This window comes from Gymnodraco acuticeps, unplaced genomic scaffold (genome assembly GCF_902827175.1).
Source record: "Gymnodraco acuticeps unplaced genomic scaffold, fGymAcu1.1, whole genome shotgun sequence".
Lineage (NCBI taxonomy): Eukaryota > Metazoa > Chordata > Actinopteri > Perciformes > Bathydraconidae > Gymnodraco > Gymnodraco acuticeps.
The window spans coordinates 35,466-54,141 of record NW_022991287.1 but is presented as its reverse complement, the minus strand read 5'-3'; the positions used below and the strand labels follow the sequence as shown (position 1 = coordinate 54,141).

Below are 18,676 nucleotides of genomic sequence, written 5' to 3'. Positions count from 1 at the left end.
ACACGGGACTAAATTAGACTATTAAGACTTCATCACTCCAAACTAGGGATGTTCCGATCACCTTTTTTTGCTTCCGATCATTTGATTTTGACAATCTGCCGATACCGATTTTCCCCGATCTTTATGCAATGCATTAAGAGAAAAAAAAGGAAAAAAAGCATTCAAGTTGTCCCTTAAGCTTATTTGTTTATTTAAATGACAGTACCCAACTATCCATTGTATCCAACATGGATATAGCTTCTTTTTTTCACAGCAGCATTGGATCAGTTCAGTTGTGCAGCATTGGATCAAAACAAAATAAAGCTTATCAGTGGTCCACCACAAAATGTAAACAAATTGAGTGCAGATAGTGCAGTAACAAAACAAAAATAACTCTACTGGAAAGAGGTAGCTTGACTAGCTTCACAAGTTCACATTCAGTCACAAATAATAAAATAAAATAAAAATGTGGCTTAGTGCAGAATTCTAGCCTTAAGACTAACTAGTCTAGTATTAATGCAATGAACAACAGCAGCTTAACATAACATGAATAAACAAAGTATTATATTTCCATCTTACTGGAGTAACACAATTCAATAGTAATCAGCAGCAAACCACTTATTTTTGTTATTCTACAGTATTGTTGTTTTATAGTTATTTGTTAATGTAACCCAATTTGTGTTCTTTGAAATTGAAAAGGATATCGCATTGTGTTTGTTACTTTCGTTGCCGTTGTATATGTCTTAAGTGTAATTTGGCTTGGCTTCCTATTTATGGACATGCTTTTATTTTGAAGGAGAGGTAGCGCTGTTGACAGGAAGTTGTTGTTGCTTTGGAAACAACGTGACGGAGATTAACGGAGAAAAGTAATATCTACATATAAAGACGGAGAAAATAAACAATAACGTTTATGGTTATGTGTTAGCACCCCCCGAAGAGGCACAAGCTCTTACGTTGATATTGGAGATTTCAATAAATTCAATTTGAAAAAAAAACGGGGGAAAAAATGAAAAAACAAACGAAACTATTTTCTGAATAACGAAATTGAAACCCGAATAGTACTCCAACGAACGAATATTCGGATATTCGGCTACAGCCCTAGTGTACTCGCCGTGTTGTTGGTGGTGTTTGTTTCTCAGGTGGCGTGTTAGATTGGTCGTGTTGAACGTAGCTCTGTTCTTTCCACCACGCGGAACCTCTGCCTTGCAAACATTGCATCTGGCTGTTACACTGCCTTCGCTTTCAATTTTATAATACTTCCAAACTGCTGACATTTTCTCTGTCCCGACTCCCGAGTCACCAGCTGAACGTAGCCTCTCGTTAGCTTACTGCTACTATTAGACACTGCGCCCACTCTGTTGCCAGATTTGAGAGGAATAAGCAACCAGGTCTGAAAACAAGCCCAAAAGAAGCAACACATACATGATGTTGTGTAATTTTAAACCAAAACTAAGGCCTCATGATGACTTTAAGACGTGAACATGGTCATTTTTGTTTTTAATTATAAAAAAAACAAAAAAGGATTCCCGATCCCCGATCTTTTTCTCCCGATTCCGATCTTTTAAAAATCAATTGATCGGATCGGGACATCTCTACTCCAAACATTAGCCTCCTTTACTTTGGCGGTGGTGACACGCAACAATGCGCCGCTCGGTAGTTAGTTTACAGCCTAACTTTGGCCTTTTACTTTTTTACTGGCAACTTGCAGTTGTGCTCAAACATCATAAAAGTGGTGTAAATGGTGTGTGTGATATGAAACCATCCCATTCGCTTTTTGTCAAGTAGGACTTTGCGATGCTGACTTCCGGGCTGGTCTACAAGAATACGTCAACACTGCACCACTATTGAACTTGGCTAGCCAAATAACTTGGATCTAACTTAAAAAGTTATGTTTCTTTCCCCTTGAAGGACAGTTTCATCAACCTTGGCGAAGCGTCAGGCACCTCTTTAACATTGAATCATAGAGTAGAAGACAGAGATGTGAGAGTGTGTGGGTGGGCTGAAAGTAAGACCAAGCCCAACAACAGGAACAAATGAATAAATAAACATTGTCAGATGCTGCACTGTATAAACCTTTGTTCTGGATTTACAAATGTTTTACATTCTTCAGTCTCACGTCAAAACTAACACTTAAGGCATTTGTGGGAAATCCTGCATTCATAAAAACATATTTATCTTGCAAAAGAATGTTCTATTAAAGGTTGTCTTCTAAATGTGTTTTTACATTTGTGCTCATTTAAAGGTCACGTGATAAAGGACAATTCAGTGGCAGTTCAGTGTTTTTTATAGTGAGGAATTATTGTGTCCCTAGAATAAAAGGGGAATAAAAAACAATATTAAATTAGAAAACAGATCGGCATTTAAGTGTTATAGCTGCACATCTCCAATGATGATGGATGTAATGCTAAGTGTTATTAAGATAGTCTTTTTAAATGTATGCGGTTCGATCACCTTCCAAACCTGAAAACTTCAGATATTTAGAGAATTAGACAGCAATGTCTTTTTCTATTTATCATACGCCTGTCTGCAAGTTGTGTTTAACCATTCATTTTGTCAGGGCTAGGCACAGATACAAATAGGTGATTTCCACCTTCGTAAGCAGTCGCCATTACCTAACAAACCTGAATTATGAAAAGCATTTCTAGTTCTATGTATGTATGTATGTAAGACCTCCAGAGAATAAAATACCATTTAGAAGTAATGTATTTGCGGAAAGGGAACAGTGTCCCTGATTAATAAAACATGAGTTGGGACGATGACAGTGTCTTGCGTCATTCTGTTTTGCCTCAAATACCATGATGGGGAGAGGGGTGCACTGGGTTCATTGCACTGCTGTGATGAACATCAGCCTGTCACAAAGTGATGCCAGAGTCCCTGCTGTGTCAGAACAATGCCTACAGAGCCTGTTAACCATCATGCTCATATTGACGTTAAACATTTGTAAACAGACAGCAGAGTAAATAAAGAGACAGGAATGTGAGGCACAAACAACTAATTGCTAGACGACGTATGAGTAAAGTTATACTTAATTATTCTTAGCATGGTCAATTCTGTTTAGGAAAAGTGGGCAGCCACTTCTGGGACCCTAACCCTTGACTTACAATAACTGAAGATCAGACGTAAAGTCTCCTAAGCAGGCTGATTATATATGAGTTCCTCTATTCAACTTATCCATAGCATGGTCTAAAACACATGGCACAAGTGCATTTTGGGCGTTTCCAATGTGTTTTTAGTGTAACATGTATACATCTAATGAGTGATCTCCCATTCTCTCCTGAAGCCAGGGTTTCCCTGTGTTCCTAATTTATTGATGGATTTGGCAAATAAAGAAACAAGCAGTTGTTTTTCTCCTGAGAAAACACATCTACTTGTTCTGGAAGTGAAGGTGCATAAGCAGATGTGTTGTCCTGGGCCTCAGGACCCTCAGCTCCGCCCGCCGTCTTCCAAAAATCTGTACAATCTACTACTTCGACATGAGCAATCACACCTATAACCTAGGGCACAATACCGGTCCAAATGAGCTTTTTTCACAATTAACTGTATTATAATAAATATTCAATATTATAAGCATATAATAAAAACTGTATTTCTTTCCCATGCAACCCACTGGGGGCCTCTGCATTAAGTGAGGCCACAAAGAAGAAGGCCTGTTAGCTACTTCAAAAACTTTAAAGTAACCTACTTTTTTACACTTGCTGATGCAGATGTGTGAAAAGAGGAAATGCTGAGCGCAGAGGTTTGACTTTACTGCCCATACAAGGTCTTGAAACATCACTACTTGAAATTACACATTTAGTTAAAATGTGCGCCATAGATTTATGATCAGGTTTTCCTACTTCAATGGTGCCATTTTTTTCCGCTGCCACAAGAAAGCAATGCTTTATCCATGTGCCTGACCACACCTATTGCTAAAAAAAACAACACACCCATGTGCACACAGATAGGCCCAAGTATAGTTGCTACTTACACTACGTGGTCTCTGGACATGAAAATGACAACTCCGTCTCTCCAGAACTAGTAATTACTGTTGGGCTGCGCCATTTACTGACTCTAAGAAGGGTTGTAAGATGTCATTTCCTAGTAGAACATTATTGTTCTTTTTATATGCCAATTTCACAGAAAGTGTTATTATTTTTACAATCTAGTCAGCAACTATACGATTCTAATCAATGGAACATTTATAGGCTTAATTGCAGTTATTTTACCGTTAATTAGCTTTTAATAATATAGTTGTGTAACATTTTCCAAAGTCTGAATGTGTAAGTGAAGCACTTCTGTGCAGTGACTTCCCTTTGCCCTAAATCTCCCCCTCTTCCTCCCTGGTCGTTGAGGAAGGTGACTGTGGCTTCAGGGCCAGCACAGAGAAAACCATTTAACATATAAGCTGTAGTAAGCCTGCAGATTTTATTACCCAACATCAGGGGGAACGCTCTCAGCCAGGCCACTGCGGCATGTACATTTTATATGAGTGTGTATGTTTTCTGTAAGCCACAGTGCCCTATCTACAGATTGAGTTTGTGTGCATGCTCAAAATTAGATGCTAAACGTAAACAATGACGCACTACCTGAGAATCAAAGCCAAAGAGAAATGTCCAGCAAGATAAAAAAATGATGTGTTCTTGATTAAATGCCTACATTGGTTAAGCTACATTTTGTATGCTCTGTCAGCAGAGATTCTTTGTCATTCTTTCTACTAACTCTCTATATAAAGCCTGGGAGACTGACTATTAGTTTATTTGGATCGCAACTCTATTGTCACAATGGTTTTGAAAGCAGCCCTGTGTCTTGTGTCACTTTGTGCTAGATTTTCACAGTAATGTTGGCCTTAGATCAAAAGACTTGTCAGATAAAGGGAATGTGGTGATCACTCTGCTTCATAAATTCCTCTTCTGTAGATTTCTTCTGAGATGCTTTTGATGTGCAGAATGAATGTCCTGGTGCTTTTTTTTTTCTTGGTTTTTAATCAGAACTGTGTTTTGTGTCACAATCCAGGCCTCATGGAGCTGGGGACTCCACGCCTACTGTGCACCAGGGAGCTCGATCCATGCCCGGTTCCCAGCAAACAACCATAAAGGGTGGGAACCTTGATTGCCCTTCAGTTCCTTTTCCCATCCCTCCCCCTAAATTGCCCTTTTGGTGATATTGCCTCACCTACCTGTGGTCTGAACATGATTGGCAAGCTGAAACAGAACTTGCTGGTGGCCTGTCTGGTCATCAGCTCGGTCACGGTCTTCTACCTTGGCCGCCATGCTATGGAGTGCCACCATCGCATAGAGGAGCGCAGCCAGCCGGGCGGGATCCTGCCTCTGTCGGCGCTTGGAGGCAGCATGCGGACCACCTTACGGACAGGCCAGAATCTCAGCACGCCTTTTGTTTACAATAAAGACATGCCACTCATATTCATTGGTGGAGTGCCCCGCAGTGGGACAACGCTAATGCGAGCCATGCTGGATGCCCACCCTGAGGTGCGCTGTGGCGAAGAAACTCGAGTGATACCTCGTATCCTGGCCATGAAGCAGATGTGGAGCCGCTCAGGACGGGAGAAGATGCGCCTTGACGAGGCCGGAGTGACAGATGAGGTGCTGGACGCCGCCATGCAGGCCTTCCTGTTGGAGATCATCGTCAAACACGGAGAGCCCGCCAACTTCCTCTGCAACAAGGACCCTTTTGCTTTGAAGTCGCTTTCCTACCTGGCCAAAATCTTTCCTCATGCCAAGTTTCTACTCATGATTCGTGATGGTCGGGCTTCAGTCCACTCTATGATCTCACGGAAGGTGACCATTGCCGGCTTTGACCTTGGTAGCTACAGGGACTGCCTGACCAAGTGGAATCGGGCCATAGAGACCATGTACACTCAGTGCCTGGAGGCATCGGACAAATGCCTACCTGTGCACTACGAACAGTTGGTCCTTCATCCGGAGAAATGGATGAAGACACTGCTTAAGTTCCTTGACGTTCCATGGAATGATGCTGTCCTCCGCCATGAGGAGCTCATTGGGAAGGCTGGAGGAGTGTCACTCTCAAAGTAAGTGATGTTGACAGGTTTTTATTCTTTACCTATACTCAAACACAAGCCCTGACAACTTCTTGTGTACTCGTACTTTAAAAAGGTACCAGTTCTAGCACGGATGCCAATAGACTCACAATGTCTTGTGTTTTGGTGATAGTTTAAGTCTTATAGGGGAAATAAAGATGTGGCAGAGAGATAGTCAATCATCAGGTTAATGGTCATGTTTGGTTGAACTTTTATGTTTTATTGTACACAGTGATTGTAGTAATTGTAGCCAGGGTAAAACTTCACTCCCCCTATTGTCACTGTGCCTTTGAACTCTCTTTTTTGTTGCTCTGGGAGGAACTTCTCCATGTTGTTCTCTTTAATTTTAGTATATAATTAGAACATAGGCCCTTGTAACACCTTTTTAAGAATAGATGTTCTCTTTAAGCAGTTCCCTCAAACAGAAACAGAACCTCAATTGTCCAAAGTCTTCTTGTTCTATTAGGGTTGAGTGCACTAGCTTGTACAACGGGGGTCAATAGCCTTATGTTTTTTCCACTGTAATGTTTAAACTAAGAGTTGAGGCATTTTAAGTACTTTCAAACATTCTAGCTACCAGCGAGGTAACACTGAATCACCAGCCATCACTGCGATTCATTTGCTGTTCTTTTTTTTTGGCTGCTGATAATAAGCAGCAGAGGCTTTACTAGATGTTTCCTCTGCAGCTGCAGATTTATTAAATATTTCAGTGATGACGCAGTGGTGGTTAGATAAATATTTGCTGTTGTAAGAAGTAGAGATTTGTGCCAGCCTCATAAGCTTCACATGGTAAGTTATGTCTGCCATATATCACATTCCCAGTCAAACAGAAATGAGCTTGGACATGCCCATGTCTACTTAGCTTTTAACTACTTGTCCTTGAGTGGAGAGAAAGTATGGATCTGCTCTTAACCAGCAGACATGAAAAATGACATAAAAGTAGCAGTGTGTCAAGATATCACTTTCTATTGAATATCCGTTACTGCAGGCCTTAAAAATAAACATGCACCTTTGGCCTTCACATATACCCTCGCTATGTTTTCACTAAGCCTCTGAACTTTCCATCATTACATTTCATTTGTAAATTAAACATCCTACGACTGCGCGCAGCGAGGAACCTAGTCATTAGTGAACACATGAGATTATGTCTGCACTACACTACTGTAAGCTGGTTTCCTAATGGCTCTGCCCGGTGTCAGAGTTGTTATTGTTTCAGTGATTTGGGAGGGTTGGCCCCTGGAAGGCGCTTAGGAAACACTGGAGGGGTCCAACCCCATTCCTCTCTTCTGTCTATCCCCCAGCCCCCCATGCTAACACCCTCTTCCTGCCACGTAGCACCAGAACACACTCCATATCCTCTGGAGACATTTGGGCTACGTTTTGTTATTGTCTGCATAGGAGAACCTCTCTTTTCATCCATTGAGCAGTTTCCCCCTCTAAATGCCTTTTTATCTTTCTAGAACTTTAGATTTGTTAGTGATAAAAAAAACTCGAATTGACTCCATTTGTCATTGTTCTGTTTTTCTTCTTGATTTGACTTGAGATGAAACAATTTAAAGATCAAAGAGGCAGCAGGTTAGAGAAGAGGTCAGACAAAAAATAAATAAAAATAAACACTAAGTTAAGTTTGTGTGTTAAAGGCAGTGTTAAACTGCACAAGTCATTTAGGAATAACATTGGGTTATAAAACCGTTTTTAAGTAAGACCTCAAGAGTTACTGAAGATTATGTTTGCATTCATTTAAAAACAAATTAGGGACGCTCCGATCGCCAATTTTGGGGCCGATCGCCGGAATCAGTTTCGGCCGATACCGATCGCCGATCCGATCGAGTGGGCGGGATCGGCCGATCGAGTGGGCGGGGCCTATGGGGATCTTCCATTTAAAGTGATGTTTAAAACTCAGTTAATGGGGCTCATTCACTGGCACTTCCACAAACAACAACCAACATAATTATTACATTCAAATGAAGTACATTATTCAAGTTTACATTAACTTTGGATAATAACACGGGAGAACGGGAGCCTCTCTCCCCCCTCTCTCTCTCCCCTGACAGCCTGTCAGTATCGTCTCATGCTCACTGATCCAGTACTGAGTGACCCGACAGTGAAGAATAAACATATTTATAACTAGTTTAGCTTGTTCCAGAGGTAGATAAAATAGCTAAGTGTGTTAGGTCTAACTCTTAGTGTGTGTTTAGCTCAGCTCACCAGTCCGTCACAGTGAGTGGAGCTGCAGGATTTCTGCTTCACACACGTTGCATACCGCTATTTTATTGTCTTTTTCGGATTCACCTTAAAATAATGCCAGACTGGTGAAGCCATTTTGCCGCGCACAGAGAAAAGTGTCATGTATTTTACGCCATGTGATCGGCTCTCACGATCGGCCTTTATAGAGAGCACCGATCGATCGGCAGAGAGTGAATATCGGCCGAGATCGATAGGCGGCCGACCGATCGGAGCATCCCTATCTGTAATGCTTGTACCTAGAACACACCCAGTAAAACACCCATATGTCAACTATTGAGTGTAACGCTGAGGAACCTGAGGCTAAGACTGAGTTCAGTATTTTTGTTGGGTGATCACTAGACATTTGATATTGCTGGTAAAGGATTTTTCTGCAAACACTTGGATCACCCCTGCATTAGTTCTTTGAAAGGTCACAAGGGTCTTTGTCAAGAGTGCTAGAATTACTATTTGTATTCCTGTTCCCTGCTGGTAACGATTTCTAAGTACACACAGTATCACCAGTCATCCTTCTTTGCTTGATCTGAGGTCAAGATACAAAATGATGAGGGTGTCACGGTTCAATATTTGATTTACTATGCATTTTCGGCCAAATTTCGATCAGATTATGCTTTTTTTTGTCAGCATGCCTATGATAAATTCACATGTACATGGAACTTTGATACAATTGACGTAAGAAGAAGCCAGCCACAACAAGCCTTCGGGGCAGCACAACTACCATCATTAACATTTGCCCCATCCCCTCTCAAGTACTTTGCCCACAATGCATTAAAGTCAACCCCCATGACACCTGGCAGAAAACGCATCTTGTCCACTACAACCACCAGCACTTCTCCCTCTGCAGCATCCAACAGCTCCCGGGCTCTATCTACATGAACATCTCAATCAGCTGGCAGCAAGGCCCCCAGAGCGGGCCCTTGTCTATGCATTATCATCAATTACCTGACCCTGATTTAGTAGAGGCCGTGCCTTGCTGAGCAACTTACTCCATTACTTATCCCAGTACAGGGAGCCGCTCCTCCCCTCCTTCCTAACTCTCCATCCTATTGGAGATCTGGATGTCTCCAGCCAATCCTCTCTTATCAGGCGTTGGTGATACAGAACACCACCTTGGGTAAAGGAGGTCCTGCAATGAATAATTGACAAGCTAGAGGCCATTAAGAGCATCAGCCTGAAGGGAAGTGGTCATGTGACAGGTGGGTAGGTCTTTTGTCACATCACATTTAAAGCCAAGAGGAGGGATGTGCGCACATGATTTGCTCAGCAGTGTGGGTGAACATTATTTTAGACTGGTGACAGGAAACAAACAGACGGGATATAAATATCACTGGATTGTCTCCATGATTTTATTGTGCTGTTGAGTGTCTTTTTCTGGCCTGGGGCTGAGAGATTAAACTATCTTGAAATGATTCATGATACGATCCTGCATGATAGCAATGAGACATTTTATGTCCATTAAAATGATGTTCTGTTAAAGAAACACTAGAGAAACACCTCGGCAGAAGAGTCGTAGGATCCGCTGTAGCCTAAAATGTAGGTCTGAAAGAGTCCCACCATGTAATTATTTTACACCAATTCAAGTTGCACATACTCAAAAGCAGAATGCAACAGTATGCAAATATGCCTTTTTGTCAATTATTTGGTTTTAAACCACATTTTTTTTAAAAGATGGCATGAGAAAATATGATATTGACGGCAAGAAGTCTGCTCTACAGTGGTGAAAAACAACAAGCAGCACGTACCCCTCTTGGCCAAACTTAACCGTACCTCTATGTGCGTTCCACAAGTACCGCCATGATTTTTTTTAAGCACATTTTTTTTGGGGGATAGCTGGAAACATGGTCACTTAAAGTGGAAATGGTTCTTTTATTTAGAAGAAAATGTAAAAAGAACATTGTGGCTGATTATATGTAGGACTTTGTTTGGTTTCCTTATATCATTGTTCTATACAAAAGGGCCCTATTAAGCTGTTTTTTTCCCTCTTACCGCCTGTTCTGCAGCACCTCTTTTCACCCTCTGTCTGAAACCAGAGCCCAGACTACAGAAGTAAACAAAGGAGTCCAATGGAGGCGTTTTTAGACAGGGGGGAGTGTTTGTGAGAGAAAGTTCCTCTGGGAGGGAACACAGGGAGCCTTTGCAGACCATTTACATGCACAACAACCTATAGAATGCACATCAGGGAAGGTTAACCCCCAAAAAGCACAATGCAATGTTTGGAAAGTCGATCCTGAGTGGACCTTTATAGTTATGCAACGTTTTTGTTTTCAGAGAAGTTAGTTGTGTGAATGAGCAACAGTTGATGGAAAGCTGTTGTTGAACTGTTTACAGGTATTTCAGTATTACATATCTTTTTATTTATTCAAATATCTGTTTCCTAAGCCGTTGAGATTCGTCAGCCGCTCTCTCTATACTCAGTCTTTGTTCTTTATCAGTTTATATCTGACGTCGACACTTAGCAGCCTCCTGGGTCTTGATGGAGTTACCTAAAGTGATTCCCTACCCATTTGTTGCAGAGTGGATATTTGGATCATGGCCCGTCTCTCAGAAACCATCTCCACCGTCCTCCTGAGAAGACGAAACCAGCTCACTCTATTAATCATGCAGGAGACTATACCCGTACAGTGTAAAGATTCAATTGCAAAGTAAATGGATTAGAGGAAAGTGAATTGCCTTATTGAGGTATAGAGTATAGACAGGAAACATAGGGAGGGAGAAGCTGGACTGCTGACGGTAAATAGAATCGTTTGGGGAGCGAGGGAGTGACCTAAGGAAAATAGTAATGGCAATTAAAGAAATGAGCATTTGTTAGAATTCTTTGTGAAATGGCGGTCATGTTTTCTTTGAACTCAGTACCCAGGATAACTCCATTTAAGCCTGGCTTTGTATGTGGCATACAATGTATTTTGGAGCCTGTGTACAGTTTGTCTGAAAATTTGGAGATGCTGATGTCATTTTATGGAATTAAAAAGATATATAATAAGGACAATAATCTCTCTTAAATAATCACTCATCTGCTGCGTTTGTTGACATGAAAACTAAACACTCGGTCTCTATTTATCTTAATTTGCCCTCATAAATGCATAGATTAATGCAAAAACATTCAATTAAATAAATGGAAATTCAATGTTTTTAAATATTATATATCATCAATACATTACGGTAGTAATACATTATGACCGGCAAAGAGAATCAAATGAAACCACTGACTGTTGGAAATGAAAATGTGCTCAATGAGTTGGGAATAGTATAGCAGAGAGAGAGACTTTGTACAAAGTATTTTTAGAAATGTGTGCTCATCCATACTTTGTTTGATGAAGAGCTATATAACAATTCACATTTTTTTCTTAAAAAATTGTTTTGGTCATGCTTTGGTTTTCAAAATGAAATGGCAAAAACATCTCCCTCAACAAAATGGTGACTCTAACCTTGGGCATTGGTACTTACTGAGAAATGTGTCATCTGCGCAGCCCTAATGTTAAAATATATAAAAACTGTGGGTTAAGATGAAGCCAAGACTAAATGCTATCATCCCCTCACGCCTATTTTGTGCAGTCTTGTATAAAGTGATGGGTGCTGCTAAAACATGTCATTATGTGTACAAATGATGTTGTTCTGAGTGTACCATGTTCAGCAACTTTTATCTCCCCACAGTCTATTCCGAAAAAAAATTCCAAACTATTTCCTAAGTCTTGTCGCAACCAACATCACACCCATAATGCAATATGGTATTTTAGAATGCGAGGAAATCCGTTTTATTGGCCAAGTATGTGAACACAAACAAGTTATTTAATGTATTTTTATGATCTCGATTTACTTCCAAATAAATATACATAACAGCAAAGAACCGGTACAACTTCTTTGAATACAAGTATGAAATATGTATAATTAAGAAGAACAATAAATAGAAAAGTTGTTTGATGTTGAACTGATTTCAGTTCATCAGTGACTGCCTGTGGAAAGAAAGTGTTTTCTCATCCGAGTTTTGACATACAGCAAACTATACATATATTACATTACATGTCACTTGTTAGACGCTTTTATCCAAAGCGATTTACATACTGTGGGCAATCCCCACAGGAGCAATTTGGGGTGAAGTGTCCCAGGGACACAACGACATGCTGACTGCAGTGGGGTTTGAACCTGTGACCCCCTGATCCCAACACCAACGCTCTATCCACTGCACCACACGCATATATATAACCTATGGAACTGTTCCAAAGGTATCTACATGATCATAGATTGACATCAAAGTCCTCCTGCTGGACAGTAGTAGTTAAGTCCTTTCAGAAGACAAAAGACGCAGTCCAGCTATTCCCCTCGCTTGTTGAATATTTAATTTCAGACAATGAATAATTTACCTCGGGACAACATGGTGGATTTCTCCCTCTCAAAAATGCTTCCTGGCTGATGGAGGGAAAGGGCGGGTGGAGGATTATTCCAAGAAACCTGCATTTTTATAAAAACTAGGAATTTGTATTCTTATAGCAAACACATTTGAAATGCATTGCCTGGTGAAGTTCTCTTCTGTTACTTTGACTTTGTTTTGAAATGTCATGACCTTGCAGGGTTTAAATATTTCACCTTTGACACAGTGATGGAGATTCCACTTAATAACTGAGCTAAAGGAAAGAATTCAGTCCATATGTTGATGAGTATAGGAAATGTGATGCATGTTGGCAGCAGATTGAACTAATGGAGTGAAGGGGGATTTATTCAGCAAGGGGATCTGCTGAGGGAGGGAAACCAGGAAACCATCTTTTATATTGTCTCAGGATTAGATTACAGCCAATGAACAAAACTGAGGGATAGACTTGTCTGTTTAAACCGGGCCATTTGGGGAAAAGTAGGAAAACTGCAAATATAAATGATAAAGTAACAATAAGGTACAGATCCAAAATAAACACAATGCCAAACAAATCCAAATGGGATAATGATAAACCTTGGCTGGTTTAATGGGGATTAGCTAAATGAGATGTATGTACTTTGGTTTTGACATTGCACTAGACCAGGGGTGTCAAACTCAAGGCCCGGGGGCCAAATCCGGCCCGCAACCTCATTGTCTGTGGCCCGCAAGAGCTTGCAAAGAATATAATACGTTTATTATACGGTTACATGCCGCTTTACAGAAGCACGTTGCCCACAAACTACATATCCCACAATGCATCTTGTTTTGTGACATGCGCACTGAAGAGACTTGCAATTATTTGCCCTAGACTTCTGCTTTCAGACGTAGTTAATTATGAAGTTATTACCAGGGCTGCACATAACTGGTGCGCATGCGCCAAAAAAAGAGCACCGGGTCATTTGAAAAAAGGCGCATTTGCGTATCAAAATTGAGAGAGAGAGAGGGAGAGGACTGAGGGAGAGAGAGAAGAGAGGAGAGAGAGAGAAGGGAAAAGAGAGGAGAGCGAGAGAGAGAGAGAGAAAGATATTTGCGAGTTGCATATGAACTCAGGGTCGGCCCGTAGCACTGGCGTTATAGATGTTCGCCTAGGGCGCCAGATCTCTGGAGGCGCTGCGCTGGCAGCTCTGGGAGGGAAAAAAACATGTTTGACCGTTGGGGTTCATCCTAATTTTCGGCCTTGATGTAACAATATTCATAATTAAGTAAATGTAACACCCTTTTCACCCGGTTACACGTTTCATTTGCCCTGTATGATGGGCGCTGTAAGTGATGAAAATGGGGGATGTTGGCTTATCTGGCACCCGCAGCTCACAGCCAAAATGCGAGTGAGCAAGAGAGAGAGAGAAGGGCGCACCGCCCGGTACCGGCGCTGTTGTTATTAGAATCTGGTGCCGTGCTAGCTGCTCTAACGGATATAAGAAGAAGATGTTTCTACAATGATGTGGAGGGAGAGTCCTCTCCAGTCAGACTGAGAGGCTGATAACTACAGCTCAGTGAGGTAAAGGACTCTGAGTGTTTAGATAGTTCACTTTAGTCTAAGTTCAAACAGTTTGGTCACAATTTATGTAAACACATATTTCCAAGGCACTCCTTTATAATCATTGGGATAAACAGGTTTGAAATCATTCCAATGTATACTATAGGACAGTAACCACAAATATCCTTTAAAACTGGAGATAAAAAAAAAAGCATAAATAAATAAATGTTAAGGTAAAATAATATATGAATGAACAACACAAATAAAATAAGTTACATTAATTTGTTATTGGCTATAGGTTATTGGTTATGTTCACATACTTATTTGATTACATCCACTTGTCTAAGATGATCACAACAGAGACTTTCGACCCAAACCCAGCTGTTGACTTGTGGATGCAAGCAGCTAATCACAGACTCAACCAGAGAGGAAGAAGTAGGCCTACATCATCAGCTACCATGTCTGACAGAGAGGAAGACAGTGAGGAGAACAGTCAGGAGGGTAGTGATGACAGCTTGTAGGATTACTGGTCGTGCTAATGTTGTCTTGTGTTCACCTCTGCATGTGTGTTCTGTGTTCACCTCTGCATGTGTATTCTGTGTTCACCTCTGCATGTGTGTTCTGTGTTCACCTCTGTGTGTTCAGTGTTCACCTCTGCATGTGTGTTCAGTGTTCACCTCTGCATGTGTGTTCTGTGTTCACCTCTGCATGTGTGTTCTGTGTTCACCTCTGCATGTGTGTTCTGTGTTCACCTCTGCATGTGTGTTCTGTGTTCACCTCTGCATGTGTGTTCTGTGTTCACCTCTGTGTGTTCAGTGCCGTGTGTCTGGCAAATAAAGTCAAGACCCCCTCAAAAGTTACGGTTTATTTCATTTTAAGGATGAGCACCAAGCAACATCTCCAGGTGCTCCTTTGAGAACCAGGGCAAAAAAGTTATGTGCACCCCTGCTTATTACCCTATCCGATAATAATCTAATGCAGAGGCAATAATGTAATATAATTAGGGATGGGTATCGTTTGAAATTTATCGATTCCGATTTCGATTCCGGTTCTGCTTATCGATTCCGGTTCTTATCGATTCCCCGTTTCGATTCCAAAATTGTAAAATAAAGAGGTCAAACGTTTAGATAACAAAAATATATTTATTCTTAAAAGCTTTAACTGAAATTGTTACTAAAAAATATACATGCAATACAAATGTATTGCACAATAGCTGTGCTTTATTTTAACTGAGCTATGCCTGTGGCAAGCTATTAACAGGCATTACACTTTGCCTTTTCTTTTTCTTTTTTAGTGTAGTGGAGCCTCACTTCAGAGTGTTTACCGCGACCTATCTTTGGTGTTATGAAGTGACTGAGCTCGTGAAATGTCTACGGGAGGGCGGGGGAGCATCGCTGCGGGGCAACTGTGGACCTCTGTCGCCTGTCAGCGCAATTTATATGATGCCGTTTAAAAAAATGAAGGGCGGTGCCGGCCGTCAACGGCCCGCTGACGACCGGCCGTTCTGTGATTCTCCAGGTCCGCCCTGTATTCCACCGGGTCACCGCAGCACCGCGGTGCAGACGGACCCGCTGGAATACAGGGTCTACCGCGTTTAGGAACCGTTAAGCAGAACCGAAATTGTGTATTTTGTATGGGTACCCGGTACCCGACATTTTCTTATCGGTTCTCATCTGGAACCGAGTTTCGGTTCCCAACCCTAAATATAATACATTGTTTTATATATATTTAATATTATTTATATATGTATTTTTATATAGTCTTAAAGTTACAACCGGCCCTTTTGAGTGCAACCCTAATACTAATGTGCCTGCGATGAAATTGAGTTTGACACCCCTGCACTAGACCATAATATAATATTGACCACATTTCTAAATTATTCATTTTTACTAGGAATTCAGAAACTATTGCGAGACATTAAATATTTTTGAAAGGATGAAACTACTTGCCAAATCAACCCTCTTAAGGTTTAAACCGTGGATGTTTGGCAACAGGATATGTTTTTTTGCAGATACAAGCTGAACATCTTTCTGTCTTTCCAGGGTGGAGAGGTCCACAGATCAGGTCATCAAGCCCATCAACATGGAGGCCTTGTCCAAGTGGGTGGGGAAGATCCCAGCTGACGTGGTGAGGGACATGGCTGTCATCGCCCCCATGCTGTCCAGACTGGGCTATGACCCCCACGCCAACCCTCCCAACTACGGCCGGCCGGACCCCAAGGTCCTGGACAACACCAGAAGGGTGAGTCTGAGCCAGAGTGATCAGTGTTACAACCATGTTCAGAACTGTATTCTCAGTCAGTCTAAATGATCACTTTTTGAGTTATTAACACAATAATCAATAAGGGGTTTTGTAATGAAATCATTTTAGTATATTTGCTTTCAAACTAAGACTTTGGATGAAAAGATCAATACCACTCATGTTTGAATGGTAATTATGAAGCTACAGCTAGCAGTTGGTTCAAAGACCCTTCTTGAAGTATAACACCGCAACTTGTCTGACTTTTCTTATGGATTAAACTAACACTATAAGCTTCATTAATTAGTGAACTTCAGATGTGCTAATAAGCAATCATTTGTTCCTTTGCTTGGAGCCCAGGTAACATGTCCTACTGTTTTTTAGTTTCTAAGGTAAGCCTATACAACATGCTGCTGGTCGTTGCTTTATATTAAGTGGGCAGATATGAGGGTATTCATCTTCTCATCAAACGCTCAGTCAAGAAAGAGTACAAGCATGTTAACCAAAATGCTTGACTATAACTTTAAAAAGGCCTTTCCCTATTTGAATTTTAGCCCATTCACTGCAAATGAAATAAACAAATTATTATATTATTCTAATAGCAATGATCTGTTTATCTCTATGAAGAAAGGCATAGCCGTCAGTGCTTGACCTAAAAACTCAAGTCAAATAGAATCGTGGATTTGGAAAACGTGACACCCCATCATTCAGTCTGTACTAAGTAGTGTGCTCACCACAAGTGCATTATGATGCCACACTAAAACAGATGGAAACCAGTGGTTCTCTGGAAAAGGGTCAAAAGAAATGCACTTGCAAAGCATTTCCAAGAACAAGACTGGTTGTGTTTCTGAGTGTCAATCGCAGTGGAACATAACAACTAACAACATTTGTTTTTATGTAAGATCCCTAAGGAACATTTGCTCAATTAAAACCCCTTAATATAACACTGTAGTCCCTGCATCCATTCTACATGTATACTGTAAGTACTGCTGATCCTGTGAAAACAGTACTTTACTATCTTCTGTGGCCAGCCCTAGTGATGCCATCAGATTACAGCTTGGGTTGCTTTGGCAGTTACCCCTTTGAGACATGACATCTATCCAGATGTTGCTTTGTCCCTGTGACGTAGATTTTTTTCGCGAAAACATAGATTTAGTTTACACGGTCTGTTTGCTCAAAGAGTTTTATAGGAGGCAGGCCTTAGATTGGGAGATTGTACCTGCAGTCTTCTTTGCTGTGGCACTGATGTCTTTGCCAGACGTCAAACCCTTTGCTATTTTTGGAGCAGAATATGTTTTATTAAATCCTTTTCCTCAAGCTGAGCTATCAGGTGACATGCTCTGCAGCTCCTCTCTTTGGTTGCATACCTAATGTCTGAGCCAGAGGACACAGTTCTCTATAGTATTATCCATCAAGATCTGTAAAGGTTGTGGATTCAAGGTCTTCCTGGTACTAAGATGCACCATTTCTTCATACATTTTGTGTAAACTGGAAATCCCAATTTTGAAGGTTTAACGCAATCAGTTTAGCTGTAAATAGAACTCTCTGTGTTTTGAATTTGGCATTTTTAAGATGTTCAAATATGAATAAGTACCCATTATACTCATTTTGAAACATCGATAAAGCATTAAAACCAGTGAGAAGAGGATGACTTCATACCCTCGCTCGACAAATGAGCTGATGATCTAGGATGAGAGTCAGTAGTTCTCATTAGTTTGAAAATGTCTATTGTTCACGGTGTTATTAACAGTATAGTGATGATAAAGACTGCAACGTGTCAGTTCCTGGACTGGTTCCAGGTTTGACCTCTCCCCTGTTTGACTGCTGGCCAAGCCTTTCTGGCTCATGCTTTAAGGACAAAGGCTGGAACTCTTTCCTTGCGTCTAAGTATTTTCCTAAAACATGTAGTCTTTTCAGCCTTTGTTTCTACTATTGACCACACCATAAAAATAAAGACTAATATTTACATATATTTCAAATAGAACCCGAGTCAGAAATGCGATTATACCAGATTTAACTCCAATGCTTCCAGACTCCTGGTTTGACCAGACACCTGGAATTCAAAGCAAAACAGTTCACTTTTCAACACCTCCAAGTGTTTCCAAGTGATATAAATACAGAGACAGTAATAACATTTCTGTTTTCTTATGAACAAGAAGATAGATCTACTTGTTGATATATTATATTGTTAGCCACATGGATAACGCTTGCAGTCTGGCTAACATTATTGTCCAGAGTAAGAACCAAATGTAAAAATAATACAAAGAACTAGAACCACTCATTTCTGTGAGAAGGACGA

At 40.8% G+C, this 18,676-nt stretch overlaps 1 protein-coding gene across 2 annotated transcripts in view; it reads left to right on the top strand.

Annotated features, from left to right (window-relative positions):
* Nucleotides 1-18,676, top strand: part of tpst1 (tyrosylprotein sulfotransferase 1) — a 44,613-nt gene that overhangs the window by 9,170 nt on the left and 16,767 nt on the right. For both annotated transcript variants that reach the window (XM_034240020.1, XM_034240019.1), the window contains exons 2-3: nucleotides 4,972-6,004; nucleotides 16,182-16,380. In XM_034240020.1, coding sequence (XP_034095911.1) covers nucleotides 5,148-6,004; nucleotides 16,182-16,380 — 1,056 coding nt within the window. In that variant the 5' untranslated portion in view covers nucleotides 4,972-5,147. The remainder of the gene's footprint in view (nucleotides 1-4,971; nucleotides 6,005-16,181; nucleotides 16,381-18,676) is intronic.